Source organism: Cornus florida, unplaced genomic scaffold (assembly GCF_030987335.1).
Source record: "Cornus florida cultivar Cherokee Brave unplaced genomic scaffold, ASM3098733v1 CherokeeBrave_3.0.0_Hap2_Chr07, whole genome shotgun sequence".
NCBI lineage: Eukaryota > Viridiplantae > Streptophyta > Magnoliopsida > Cornales > Cornaceae > Cornus > Cornus florida.
Window position 1 is genome coordinate 13,934,046 of NW_026775577.1, and position 15,331 is coordinate 13,949,376.

The 15,331-nt window shown below is 35.0% G+C and overlaps 1 protein-coding gene across 2 annotated transcripts; it reads left to right on the plus strand.

Annotated features, from left to right (window-relative positions):
• The first annotated feature begins 266 nt into the window (after window positions 1-266).
• LOC132266481 (uncharacterized) lies at window positions 267-7,718 on the plus strand. 2 transcript variants are annotated; one of them, XM_059767358.1, is made up of 6 exons: window positions 267-691; window positions 1,434-1,688; window positions 2,614-2,693; window positions 3,454-5,277; window positions 5,387-5,558; window positions 6,617-7,718. In XM_059767358.1, the coding sequence occupies exons 2-6, from the start codon at window positions 1,607-1,609 to the stop codon at window positions 7,249-7,251; spliced, it is 2,793 nt and encodes a 930-aa protein (XP_059623341.1). In that variant the 5' UTR covers window positions 267-691; window positions 1,434-1,606; the 3' UTR covers window positions 7,252-7,718. The 2 variants fall into 2 exon arrangements, with proteins under 2 accessions (XP_059623341.1, XP_059623342.1); XM_059767359.1 differs by having other exon boundaries at window positions 1,530-1,688.
• Window positions 7,719-15,331: the final 7,613 nt, after the last annotated feature.

A 15,331-nucleotide genomic window follows, 5' to 3' on the forward strand; every position in this document is an offset into this window, starting at 1 on the left:
TGAGAGAGAGAGAGGCTCTTTCACAAGAGACGGCTAAGCCAGATAATCGTGTACCCTACGATAATAATGGTTTTGGTCCACAGACTACATCTGTACCAATTAGATCACCTTAAGGGATCAAAAGTCAATTTTCTTTAATACCACCATTGATTGAGACCACCTACATAACTGTGGTCCATCCACTACTTGATTGTACACCCCCTCTCTTCACATCCATGGTCAAAATAGGAATAAAAATAAAATAAATTAACCAAATAAAAAAAAAAAAAAAAAAAATTGGACTTGAAAGGAAATAGTACTCCAAGTAGAAGCGAACCTTCGCTTTCTGGTCTTGTGATTCCAGCAATGGACTCTCATACTAAAAGCATACTTTTTCTTCAATTATTATTGTTTTCATCATCGTCATCATTCTCGTTGTTATTTCTAGGGTTTCAATTTCAGACCGGACCCAGCTTTGAATTTCCACTTTTCAGCGATTATCTTCTGTCAATCGGCTACTTTTTATCTTCAATGCGCTGCATGATAGTTCGTTGATCTTTTCACTTCGAATTTTTGAGGAATTGTTCTCAACGTTACGTTCGAAAGTGGGTCTTCTTTATCATTGTGCAAGGTCAAGTTCAGAGGATTTGCTGCTTGGAATTTCACAAACTCCTGGCGATTATATGGTTACAAGTTCTGGAATTTGAGCTGGGTAAGTTTTCAATTTAGTGATGAATTTAGTAGTATCTCAATTCTCAATATTTTGGGAGTGAATGTGAAATCTGGTTGATGAATTTGTGCTTCTTTGCTGTGATCTTTGTTCATATACGGAATGGATTTTTGGGTTATGCTTGGTTGATTTGGATTTGCTTTCTATATGGTTTTGTTTTTGTTTTTGGGTGTTTGTAATGGGGAATTGTTTGGTAATCAAATGACTTGTTTGAATTGGTCTTTCCTCTTCTGGTTGCTTTTTCCTAGAAAAGTAGCAGTAAGAGAGGGCAGCTAGTTTATATATATATGTGTGGGTATATATTACAATTGATATGAAATGAGATGTTCATAGTGTCAATTGAGCAGGGAATATGTATATATGAAAATCATTCCTCAGATATATTACATGATTTTATGTTCTTTAAGAGAAATGGTGGAAGCATAAATCGGATACGGGAAATTCTTCCCCTACTTGTTTGTCCTTGTTATTTCAGCCACTTTGGCATTGGGATTGAAACTTGATTGTTGTGTAAAGTGATTCAAATATCTATATCTCTTACTGATCTCTGATGTAAGATAAGATATCTATAGGCATCCAATTGTTTTTTTTTTTTTTTTTTTTTTCTTTTTTTTTGGTAAAAACATAAACAATATGGTGAAAAGAACTGAACAAGGAAGAAAAACTTTGTGGAGTTATAAAACTCGTGCAAGATTTCACTAAAATATGGTTTGTGGCTTTGCAGGATGTGAAACAAGTTTTTGGCTCTAGCATCGGGGATTGTACACAGTACCTTTCAAAGTTGCGTAAACATCCAATTCCGGGGTTTGTGGCTTTGCAGGGTGTGAAACAAGTTTTTGGCTCTAGGTAAATGCAGGACAGAGGACATGATAGCTTTTGTGTGGATTAGCTGGCTGCATGGGAGGCTTATTGCACCTTATTCACTTTAATCAGCGCAGCATGGCCAAGAAAGTTCTTGCACACAAGAGACATGTTGGTGGTAAGTATTATCATTTGTTTTGTGCGCATCAGATAAATAGGGTAGGAATTAGAACAGAACCAAGTTGCGTAAACATCCAATTACGGGACTTGAAAAATTCATTAATTCACTTCAATGAATTTATTAAATATTGATTTTACAATTTCTAGAAATCATAATAGGTAGATTGTTGGTATTCATGGTGAACTGTAAAACTTATATTAAAATTGTAAATTGTAAAACAATAGCATTGTAATTTTTTGTCCAAGTGCTTTAGCAGTAGGTATAGGATGGCATCATCTTGAGTTTGACAATTTCCGTCCTAATAGGCGGATGGGAAGAAATGAAAAATGATGGTGATTGAGAACCATCAACTTAATTGTTCAATTGACAAGGCTTATGTGGCCCCTGCCCAATGGAATATATATAGCTAATTTGTATAGTTTTTAAGTACGTATAATTTTTAAAATTATCTTAATTTTTTTTCTTTCTTTTACCCTTTAAATTCATTAAATTTCCTTAAAAAAAAAGTCAAATTTCCTTTTTTGAATCATTCTCTAATTTTTTTTCCTTTCAAAATTTTCTAAATATTTTTTTTTTTCCTTTTTTTTTTTTTTTAATTCTTAAAATTCTTCTTTTTGCCTGTTATGTCAATGCTAGATGAATTTTTTATGTTACACTTTGCCCTGGATTGAAATGGCTTGGTCCCTACTAACGATATGGTCCCCGATTGAACCACAACTTCACCATTAGAAGCATCACCTCTCCTTGAAAGTGACGAGAGAGATAACGATATGGTGCCCGATTGGAACCACAACTTCACCATTAGAAACATCACCTCTCCCTGAAAGTGACGAGAGAGATTAAATAAAATACTTTATTCATTGAATTTCCTTCTTGCTTCTGAATATAGAAGCATAATGCTGTTGATTCAACTACTCTGCAGGGTTGGAGGCTCCTCGAAATAGTTTGGAGCTGCCGGCGGAATCTTCGCAGGACTATTATTCTGTTACAGAGAGTGTACCGGTAATATTTCATCCCATAAAATCTGAAGTTGTTTTTTTGAGGAAACTTACTTCACAGTTTAGAACTTTCAAATAATTTATTTATTGTTCCCCGTCTGGGCTGAAGGCCTTCCATGGTGTGGATGGGGTCCCCACTTTTAAGGGAGAAGGCTTTCATAGTTCCTCTTGTGGAGTGTTTGGCCCTCTTGTGCGAGTGGGCTCACAAGAACCAGTGCTCATGTTGGAGATATATTATTTGTTACAGGACTGAAGTTTTACAAGTTTTGGGGTGGCTTTACTGAGTTTTAGGGTATTATCGATTGGTATATTGAACTAAATTCGGATAATCCTTTTCTTTTGGCTGTTTTTGTCATCATTTTTTTTGAAGATCTCACCATCTTTGAGGAGGAAAATCTCTATAATAAGTGTCCTTTCGTTGCTACATTGGTGATCTATATTGTTTGTAAACTTCAACTCTGCATTTTGATCCATTCTTTAATCATCCCCATATCTTTTTCTGGTTGCTGCATTGGCAATATACAAATATTTGTGCGCAACAATTCATCTCTTTTTTGTTATTCTTGAGGCATTTATTATTTGCTTTCTTCTGTCAAATAAATTGGATGAAATTCTATCCATAAGATTCCAGTTGAGACTTATTCTTATATTTTGATGAAAGGGGGTGCTTCTTATATCAGTTGCAACAATCAATTATTCTCTCCCTCTCTTTCTCTCACTCAGTGTGTGACTCTTTCTTTGCCCTGTTTGCCCTGACTTTTCAGCACTCTTTCCAAGGGACACGAGAGTGGTCTGAGAACAAATCTTATCCAACTGAGGCTTCAATGAAGAAGTTGATCAGTGAAGAGATATCCAAAGGACCAGGACCAAACACCAGGCGCAATGCTCCAAGCATTGTGGCCCGTTTGATGGGAATGGACATGTTACCATTAGATACAGAATCAGTTGCTCAGTCTGTTGATAAAAAGAATGAAAAACAGGGAAATTTTCCGAGAAAGGAAAGGAATAAAAAGGGTTCAGGTGGCCTTGCCCATTGCAACTCAAATTCTTCCAGACAGATAGAGTATGGTTCCTTTCACTATAATGAAGATGGGGATCCTGATCGATTGAATGGTGGCATGAAGTCGAAAAAGCTAAAGCCTCGAGAACATCCTCAGGAGGAAGAATTACAGAAGTTCAAGAAAGAATTTGAAGCATGGCAAGCAGCAAGGTTTAGGGAATGCTCAAAGGTTGTTGAACTTGAGAGCATACCTAGCCAGCGGCTTGCTCAAGAAAACCTCAACAAGGAAAAGATCACTTTTTATGCAAATTCTAGGAGAGTGACAGCAAGTGAGACACCTAGAGAACTCAAAGGTCATATGGTAAAAGCGAGGTTACATGAAGGAGGTGGGATACAACACCGCGGGTGTAGAAAGGAACATTTTGCAGCTGAGGAAAAAGAATTACTCCCTTCAAGGAGCAGAACACTGAGCAGAGACTTTGAGCATTCCCTTATAATGAGAAAGGAACATTTTCCAGCTGAGCAAAATGAATTATTCAATTCAAGGAGCAGAACATTGAGTAGAGACTTTGAGCACTCCCCTCTGATGAGTTCTGATCAGAAACTGTGGTTAAATTCTACTCCCACAAGGATAGTGATCCTGAGGCCTGCCACTGATCACATAGGCCACAATGAAAAATCCTGGGCAAGTTCCTCGGGCAATTCAGAAGAGAGAGATAGTATAGAAGATTTTCTTGAGGAAGTGAAGGAAAGGCTGAAATGGGATTTGCAAGGAAAAGCTCTTAAAAGGGGTACTGTGGTCAGAGGAGGTGGAATTGAGACCCCTCATAGTGAGAAGCCATCAGATCCAAAGAAAATTGCTCAACGCATAGCGAAACAGGTTAGAGAAAGTGTTACTAAAGACCTCGGAATGAATTTACTTCGGTCGGAATCTACCAGATCTTATAGCAATGAGATTCAGTTAAATGGACCAGGATCCCCAGAGTTCATAAACAGAGATGCTAGGAGATTCTTGTCAGAGAGGCTAAAAAACGTTCTAAAGAATGAAAGGCATCTGGAAATTCCCGCGGCTGTCAGTGGCAGCTCAAGCTCTTCTATGTTTGATAATGGAAGGGGCAGACTAAAACAATCAGGAGATAACTGTGAGGCCACAAACAATGTGATCTACCGTGACAATGTGATAGACGAACCAAAAATGCAAACCAGATCTTTCAGATGCGGGCCTGATGATGATGTAATGCTCCATAGAGAACCATCCCCCAGGAACCTCATTAGATCTTTGTCGGCCCCAGTATCAGGAACATCGTTTGGGAAGCTGCTTCTAGAGGACCGCCACGTTTTAACTGGGGCTCACATCAGGAGGAAGCATGAAGTCATTGAAAAGATTACAGTGGATCTAAAAAAACGGAAGAAGGAAAAATTCAATCTTAGGGAAAAGGTTTCCAGTTTCAAATACAGTTTCACTCTCACAGGGAGGCTATTTGGCAGAAAGATTCAGCCTGCAAAGGAATCACATAATTATGAATATGATTCGATGAAAGATATGATGAGTGGACCAACAGTTGTGATGAACTTCTGCGACAGGCATGTAAGGATCTAATCTAGTTGGTTAAAGAAATTAAAAATTTGTGAATTGCCTATCTGTTATTCCTTCATTTCTGGTTATTTAATAAACATATTGGGTCTTCTGGTTCTAGGAGAACTCCACTGAGGTGCCACCCAGCCCTGCATCTATTTGCAGCAGTGCTCATGAAGAGTTATGGAGGACTGCAGAAAATCTCAGCCCAACATCATCATCACAAGATCTACCTCCACTAGAAGACACTGCTGTGTCTCAGGTTTTCAAAGAGATCAGCTCTAATCTGAATGGTACGGTAACTGGCATATGTTTCTCTAATATTCTTACAAATTAAAATATATCCATAACTGCCCTATTATAAATGTCAGTTCTTCATGGCTAACTTATTGCTTTCTTTTCTAGCACAATAAACCTCCTCCTAATCAGAGCAGCAATAGTGTTTCTGCCTTTACAGTAAAACATTTGCTGCTGTAAATAAGCTTATTAAGACCATTATACAATCCCTTTTGTTTAAATAGCGACTTTGTTGCTGATTATCTGTAAATTTATAATGTAGAAAAGGTTGGTTATTTTTATTTATTTATTATTATTATTATTTTTGTATTGTTATTGTTTTTTTTCTTAAAAAGTAGACATCATGATATGCTATATCTGGAGGAAGTTTCTTGTGGCATTACAATTCCTACAGATTGATTCTCTTTGAATATTTAATTATCAATTATTGATTTCTGCATATGTGAATTCATTAGGCTGACACGAATTGGGATTGATCCCTTACCTATGTTTGTGCAGCATGGCTTTTATCTATTTCAGAAACCATCTTGATTTTATTCTTTAATAATTTTATATTGGTCAAATCAGTCATATTTCAGCATGTACACTCTTTTTAAAATGTTACCAAAAAATGGGAATGCTAATCAGGTGATTAAATTTCATAAAATCTATCAAATTTGGCTGCTCTCTTGTATGGTTGTAACAGAGTGTTCAACCCATCTAATGGCAGTTCTAATCCTAAATTTTCTAGAAAATTATAATTAATGTCCTGTTGACACTGTTTGAACAATCATTGCAAAGAAAGATGCTCATGCGGACTTGGGGTAAAGAAGATGTTCATGCAGTTCTTGACTAGAATATGGTTTTATCGGTGTTCCCATTCATGTTTCTGACATTGATTATTATCCATCCTGGCACTACTCTGATATTATTTGTTCTCTTTCTTTTCAAATCACATACCTGTAGGAAGCTATCTGAAAACATTAAACCCATAGCTTCAGTTGTGTCACTTGAATATAAAACTGCAAGCTGCTTTGATAAATTTGATGATGCTTTTTGTTTGTCAATCATACAGAGCTGCGGAGGCAATTGAGTCAACTTGAGACTGATGATGGTTCAGAGCAAACAATGATTGAAGAACAGCCCTTGGAAGCTGAAATGGTGGAATTAGAGGACCAAGCAGAAGCTTACATAAGAGATTTGCTTGTAGTTTCTGGTTTGTATGATGGTTCATGTGATAATGTTTTATCAAGACGGGACCCATTTGCAAAGCACATAAGCAATGTAGTTTTTGAAGAAGTCGAAGAATCATACAAGGATATGGCCAAGGATAATGAAGGGTCTAGTAAGGATCATGATGAGAAGAAGGTAGACCACAAGGTGTTACTTGATTTGTTGAATGAAACACTTTCAATTGTACTTGGACCACCTGTGACCATGTTGTCTAGATTTAGGAAAAAGTCTATTTGTCACATGCTGCAACCTCCCAATGGAAGGAAGTTATTGGATCGCGTGTGGGAGATTATTCGTGCATATGTGTACCCTCCAACAGACAAATCCTATTACTTTCTTGATGGTTTGATGGCCAGAGACCTTGCGCTCTCTCCATGGTCTGGATTGATGAATGATGACGTTGATGCTTTAGGGAAAGAGATGGAATCCCAGATTATTCGTGATCTGATTGAAGAAATTGTGAAGGATATGCAGTAATAATGTTGTATAGAGATTAGAGAACCCTCTATGTCTTGACCATTCTCATAGTCAGAGGGACCGGGGCTGGGAGATGGCGAAGGGTGTTAAACTTCCACAGAAACGATATGAAATGGGGTTTTGTATATGGGAGCGAAGTATATATTGTTACATGCATTGCCCAATCTGGGTACAACCACGTTTCTTTAGCAAGGTGAATGTTAACAGGGGATTTGCATGTCCACTGTTTGTGTTATTTAGAGATCATTGTGATAAAGAACGTGGGTTGATTTGGGTTTCATCTTGGCTGTATATTATTTCATGGATTAATCTTTTCTTTTGATGAATTGATTAGATTATCAATCTGGGAACCAGTTGGAGTGGTCTGGACATCCCAGAAAAAGCAGCATATGGTGAGTGACCAAAATTTTTGTGGTAATTGAATGCTCTAATCTATTGAAAGTTAAACAAGTGATACAATTTTCAGATGATCTAGTGGCTCGCAACTTGAATTTGGGGTGTTTTATCTTTGTTTTGTTTTCTAGGTGACCTTAATGAGAAAATATTCCTTACACTCGGAGTACTATGTAATCGTTGTTATCAACCAATTATATTTTTCACATAAGTAAAAAAAAACATCTGTTAGAGTGGACCCTATCACTGCTTGTCAGTGTTTAGTTAGTGGGTGTTATTGTGTCATCAGATTCTCAGTGCATAAGAGTTTTCCTATCTTTTACGGTTTTACCCTATAAACTTTAAGATATGCAAAAAAACCATCCATAAGGTGAACTTTGTTTTTTTAGTAAAACCTATAGACCCCTTTTGATTCAATATTGCTGTGTCTACAGCCACTGTGAGATCCCCAATAGGTTTTCTTCACCACCATTACAATTGGGAATTTTTACTATTTTTTTTCATATGAAAATTAATGGTATTATAAACTCAACAATGTCACAATGCTAGTATAGTTCCTTGGTACCAGCTAGAAAACTGAGATAACACATTCTTGATACTGTTAGTTCAAAGAATGACCTTCAAAGTGAATATGGAAGTTGTGTTTAGAAAACACAAGCATACAGAACTGCCGCAATAATTCACCAGTGGAATTTAAAGCGAGCATAAACACCATGTAAAAGCTCCAAATTGATCTCAATTCCCGGCGATATTGCCAGCTTTGTGATGTGAAAAACACATTATACTTTATTCTTAAAAAGCAGTCGTGTTCTGCTGGCTGATCAAATAGTGGGTTGGAATAAGTGGGGCCTACAGCTAGCCAAAGGCAGTTCCCACACAACGGCTAGCCTAGCATGTGCTTTGGCTAGCCAAGGAGGGTCGATCTCATTTAAAAAAAAATAAAAAAATTATAGCCCTAATAAATTTTTTAAATAATAAAAAGTAACTAGCTGATTAACTGACGTGGCTAACTAAAGTTTGAATTTTGATATGACTGCCTTACAAATTAACAATTTCATCTAGTCATGTGGAACGTCATAATCACTCTTCTTGTATCCCATTACGTTGACACTGAAAATAAAAGATGAAAAAATAAAACAGATAAACAAAGAATCCAATGCACTATATAATTTTCCTCTTTGAAGAAAAAAATACACTACTGGCCATTGTCCACTACTTTGCCAAAGACCATTGTCCACTACTTTAGCATAGCAGGTCCAACACCTGCCTGCATGAACAGATAGTTGAAAAAGAATAAAGAATTGTTACATTGTTACAAGAAACAGACATACGTAGATGTGGACACTAAAAAGAAATTATATAAGAGTGAAATTTCATGGGGTTCACTGAGGCCAATAATTATTACTCTCCTAGGCATGGTTTCCTGTTATCAGCTGATACACGTATCGACCGATTCGTAATTCTTTTTCAAGGGTCCAATACCATTACACACTTTCATGAATCGATTGGTTTATACCGATATTTATCCGAATCCGTTATACTGCTACCGCGATCGATACTGCGACCAAGAATCATACTAGTAGGTGTGATACCACTATTTTCCATGTATAAATTCACCATACTTATACATAAAAATTAAAATACATCAAACATCTAGTAATAAACAAGTGAATACAATATGCAATAATAAAAGAAATAATGACGGAAGAAAATACTACCATCAAATGAAACTAAATCCAATAACTCAATCCATAATCTTCTTAATTTCAATTGTTTAGAGTTGTGCTATAAAGGCTGTTGAATTTTTAAGAATTTTGTTCAATAAACTCAAATTGTTTTGATTTTTGGCAATCATCTTAATTTAGTCATTAGATCTTATCCCTATTTAAATTTTTTTAGAAATAATATCAAATTAGAGCCTTTTTTTAGGATTTTATAATTTTTATTGCCTATATAAGTAGTAGATGCAGTATTCTACAATTATTCATTATTGATTGATAATAGATTAAAATTCTTTTATATGAACTTTGTGAATTAAAAATTATTCTATCACTTACTCCAAAGTTCAAAATTATTCTATCATTTACTCCATCAATCCCAATAGTCATTGAGACCATAGTATGACACAAGGTAACAGAAAGTATAAATTGAAATTCTGATCCGTCACATATTGATCTATTTTCAAGACCTATACCGAACTAAACCTATTAATAAATGAGTAGAATTTTGGTGAACTGAATTCAATCTGTTAAGTCAACAAGCCAATTGTATTGGGTAGATATATAATTAGTTGTATATATGAGTTGGCCGGATCAATAAAAATCTAACAAATTAATTTATGGTGGGCAGTTTTGATTTTTTTTTTTTTTGAAGTATTGCAACTCATAATATGGAATGCACAACTAATCCAATATCTTTTTCTAAACTAGACTCAAATTGTATGATTCCTTATTTTATAATGCTAAGAAGATCCCTAAACTCATTAATCCGTCATTCCTTATTTTATAATGCCAAAACTAACATTTATACAACTTTAACTTTTTTTTTTTTTGGGTAAAATGTAAAATAACCCCTGAACTATTGGTCAATCAGCAACAAACCCCTAAAATTCAAAAGTTTCAAAAAACCCCTTGAACTATACATTTTTGTTGTAGATAGCCCCATCTACCGACCGGCAGGTTTAATGTCGCCGTTAAAATCATCACGTGCGGTCACGTGATCACATAATATATATTTAATTGCTATAATGCCCTTATAAGCATAAAAAGATTGTATTACCCCTTATTGTGACCATTACACCCAAACACACCCTTATCTTATTGTTACACCCAAACACATCCTTAGTTTACTGGTACACCCGAACACACCCTTATCATTTCATATATATGGATATATAGTTACAAACACTGTTCATCTTTTTCTTCGGACTAAAAGAAAGGAAAAAATTATTGTTGACCAAACCTTTCTCTCTCCCTCCCTTTATATGTGCGTGTGTATATATATATATATGTGTGTGTGTGCGCGCGCGCTTGTTAGGAGAATTGAAGATTTCTAGAGGAAGCATTTGCGAGAGAAATAATTGAATCAGCAACAAGTGGGTTCGAATGAAATAGAGGGTTTGAAACCCAAACAGAATCCTCACTACTCCTCTCTGTCGACATCTTCACAGTTTCACACTTCTCATTGGAATCCTAACTCAGTCGGTGACACACCCTCTTTTTGTCTTCACACTCGTCGCCGAATTGATGGTTCAGATTGAGCAGTAATTGTTTGTTTCGGTGAACCCAAATTGTGAGCATGGTCTCGTCACCGAATTGGTGTTCAGTTTGAGACCCAATTGCTTGTTTCGGTGAACCCAAATTGAGAGTATGATCTTGTCGCCTAATTGATGTTCAAGTTGAGACCTAATTGCTTGTTTCAGCGAACCTAAATCGAGAGCATGATCTGGTCTGATGTTTGTTGATGCAAAATCTATTGTCGGTGGCGTTCAACATATTACCGATGTGCCCCCGAAGGATGGTCGATGTGAATCATGCGTCCTCTTTCCTGTGTGTGTATGCATATATATATATATATAGGGACAAGTGCAGAAAACACTCCTAAAGTATATTTCGCGTAGCACTTTTACCCCACATTTGAAAAAGTGTGTACAAAACATCCCGAATCTTTTCACATTATGCAAAAATACCCCCTCTAACATAAATTAGTGATGTACTACCCATTTTGCGTTTTCACTCTTTCGAAAATACCCAAAGGGGTATATGCTACTAATTTCATAATATAGGGGTGTTATGTGGACATTACCTTATATATATATATATAAACTTTTTTTCTCTCTATATATCTCTAAACAATTTTTTTTTTAACTTTGAGAATTTGTAGAACAAGGTCGGATTTAAATTTTTTTGAGATTTCAGTTTTCTCTTTTCTACTAATTTTTTTTTTCTTTATTTATTTTTTCCGTACCAACACTGTTAAACAGAAGAAAAAAAAAATCGCAGTATCAGTGTGCATTGGTTTTCAGAGTTTGAAATTTTTTTGTTTTCTTTAGTTTGCACTTTATTTTTGTTTTTTATTTTCTATTTTTATCTTTACTTTTCTTTTATATTTTTTTATTTTTATCTTTACTTGTCCATTGTTGGCATCCTCCAATAGCATCATTTTTGGTCATTTTATAAAATTATTTATTTTTATATCTTTTTTATATGATTCAGTAAGGGTAATTTAGTGAACTTAGGGTTTAAATTTGTTAGAGAGACCTATTTGTACCAGATTAAAACTTTAGGAGTGTTTTTTTGCACGAGAGGGGCATCCTCCAATAGTGTCTTTTCGGTCATTTTACAAAATTATTTATTTATATATATTTTATAAAATGGTTCAATAAGGGTAGTTTAGTCAACTTAGGGTTTAAATTTGTTGGAGGTATCTATTTGTACCAAATTGAAACTTTATGAGTGTTTTTTGCACATGAGGGATGTGATATGCACTGTAAGCTTACTCTAGGGGATGTTGCTGGGATTTTACCCAAAAAAGTTTAAAATATTTGTTGGAGAGATATTAAGTGCTATGGTGTCGTCAATGAGGAAGGAAGAGTTGGGTGTAATAGCTTGTTTTGTTTGATGCAAAAATAAATAAATAAAAAATAAAGAATATATCATGCCACGTGTCGCATTACCATTGGTTGATCGGATTTCACTAGCCACGTTAACAATTTAAGAGACGAAATATCAAAACTATGTCCTTTTCCAGTGACCAGATGGGTAAATTGCAACAAAATCATAGTTTGGGTTTTTTTTTTTGGTAGTTCAAGAGGGTTACTTGCAAAACCCCAATAGTTCAAGGGAGGTTTCTTCCATTTTATCCTTCTTACTTCCTTTACTATTTTTTTTTCTTGTTCTAAACAAATTTTTTTTTTTTTCTTTTTCGAAGGTACTCTTAAAGAAGATAATTTATTCAATAGAGGCAATTTTATTTTTGGAAGTCAAAAGAAATAATTTATTCAAAAGTGTTTTTTTTTTTTTTTTTTGTCCAATCAAATCAAACAATTTATTCAACAAAGTTAACTTTTTTTCAAGTATTCTTTTTTTCATCAAAAGAGGTAACTCCTTCTTTTTTTATTTTTATTTTTTTTTAACTTGTCAAAAAAGTCCTAAATATTTAAGATAAGAGACAGTTATGTTATTTGAAAAAAATAATTATTTATTTGTAAAGTTAGGGTTAAAATTGTCATTTTATTTTAAAAATGTAACATACGAGTAGTGAAGAAGTGTTAGAGGTTTGTCGCACATCGAATCTAGATGGGAAAGTGATTGGGTATATATGGGCTATGTGTTAGCCCCACCTAATAGCTTAGGATTTTGGGTTGGATCACAAGGAACCTGCTCATTACAGTTGGTATTAGAGTCCGACCCGGTCTTTGATCCAATTTCAGGCCAAACGTCTAGCCCGGAGGTATCCGGACAGTCCAGGTCTCCCACTTGGGTTGACAGCAGGGATGGAGCCAGGATTTAGTTTTAAGGGGGGCACAAAGTAGTAATTTACATATTATATACCTATATAATATAAATAAATTTCATTTTTAAGGTTAGTTTTGAAAAAAATTAAATTTGCTTCATCCTTGGTTGGAGGAGTGGTCCGAGTTGCAACGAGGGCATTGTGAATTCTGGTGAGGGAGAATGCTAGAGGTTTGTTCCACATCGGATTCGAATAGAAGCCTGTTACATTTTATTTATTTATTTTTTCATTGGCAAGAAACTCACATACACTACACTTACACAGTCACTTTGCTCCTTTGGAAACTAAGAGATATCATTGGGTCACATGATCCTTGTTGTTACATCTTTATTAAAAAAAATAAAATAAGATAATAGACATAGAAATTGTACATGAACGAGAATTTAATAAATGGGGTAATTACACTTACCTCCCCTGGGGTTAGGAGTAATTACAGACGGTGCCCCTTATGTGATACCTCTCGGATCCGAGACACGGGTTGATCAGGTCCAGGCCCAAACCCGAGGGAAATATCAAACAATTAATATTTAATGAACACAGAATACAAGTTGAAAAAATAAGAAAATAAATAAAAATGGCTGAAAAGAATTCTAATTGAAAATCCTCAAAATATAATTGTTCAAATCCATTAATCCAAAACCTCTAACTATTTAACAACTCGAGAATCCATTCAGTGGACCCCTAATAAAAAAAATCCCAACTGTAAAATAAAATAATTGTAATCAAAATCCAAAACTAACAAGGAAGCTGTCCTATGTAGTCGGTGGAATGGAAGTATGTATCTGCTCTGCATGACCAAACTCTGACCCTGGAACTGATGAGCACCTGAAAAATAAGAGAGTGGGTTAGGCCCACATGTAAGTCCTATTCTACTATGATCTAAATAAGAATCCGATACGCAGATACATCCTAGATAGACTCAACAATATCTAGAGTTGTCCATATATGTATAAGTACACACTATATGACGCTCACTAGTCCAATAGGTCTGTCTCAGCCTGAGTAGAGATACCATGCAAATCGCACATAATGTGGTCATGTGTACCTAGACCTACCAGGGAGCAACAACTACTGTCCAGTTATCCATCCTAGGCGATATACGCACCCTAACCATGGTCCTGAGACTCAAGTTCATACCATGGCACCATATTATAAATATATAAAGTCTGCATACTCCTAATACAAAATATCATCTATCTGTATAGTGATCTGATATATGTAAAACAATCCATCCTGAAACCAATGTAGGTCATTCAATTATTTTATTGACATGACACAAATATGAGTAGAATTTAACCTTTGAGGTTAATCCATACCCCAATCCAAATTAGGTAGGACTTAGTATTTGAACTAATCCATCCCTAGTATGCCACCGTCCCATACCCGTGCATACAATCCACAACATCCATATAATTGATAGAATTTAATATCATAATTCAGCAATTAAAATTCTTACATAAACCCTTGTAATTGACAAAACATAGTTTAATAGTTCAGCAATTAATAACTAAAACAATAATCCATGCAATTGCAGAACAGAGTTTAATAGTTCAACAATTAATCCAGAGTATGCATAGATCAAGTCTGACAAATAAATGACCCTATTATGCATCCAAAACAAGATTTATAATCATGCTATAATCCGTTAAATCGCCAAATTAAAATTAAACAACTAATTTCTTTCCATCCGTTAACAGCATGCAAAGTTGTTTAAACTTCCCTACTGATACATCCGTTAGCATAAAGACTTTAATTATGCACATCAAAAAGACTGATTTAATCTCCATAACAAAATTAAACTATTTAACCTCAAGTTTTTTTTTTTTTTTTTTTTTTTTTTTTTTTTTTTTTTTTTTTTTTAAACTTAAAACAGTTTAGTACACATCCACTAACTAACTTTTTAGTTAATTAAATCCCATACTTAGCATATCTAGGTATATTATGCAATTCAGTAAGTTATTAGGCTAATTTACATACTCTGATGTTAATAAAATAACCCTAAACGTGTTCTACATGAACAACACAACACTGGACCAAACTGTTGACAAATTTCCCAAACCAGTTGATGTTTTCTCTCTAGGTGTCAACTGGTTTACACAAACCGGTTGATGTAAAGTTTCTAAGTGTCAACCGGTTTACCCAAACCGGTTGATGTAAAGTTTCCAAGTGTTAA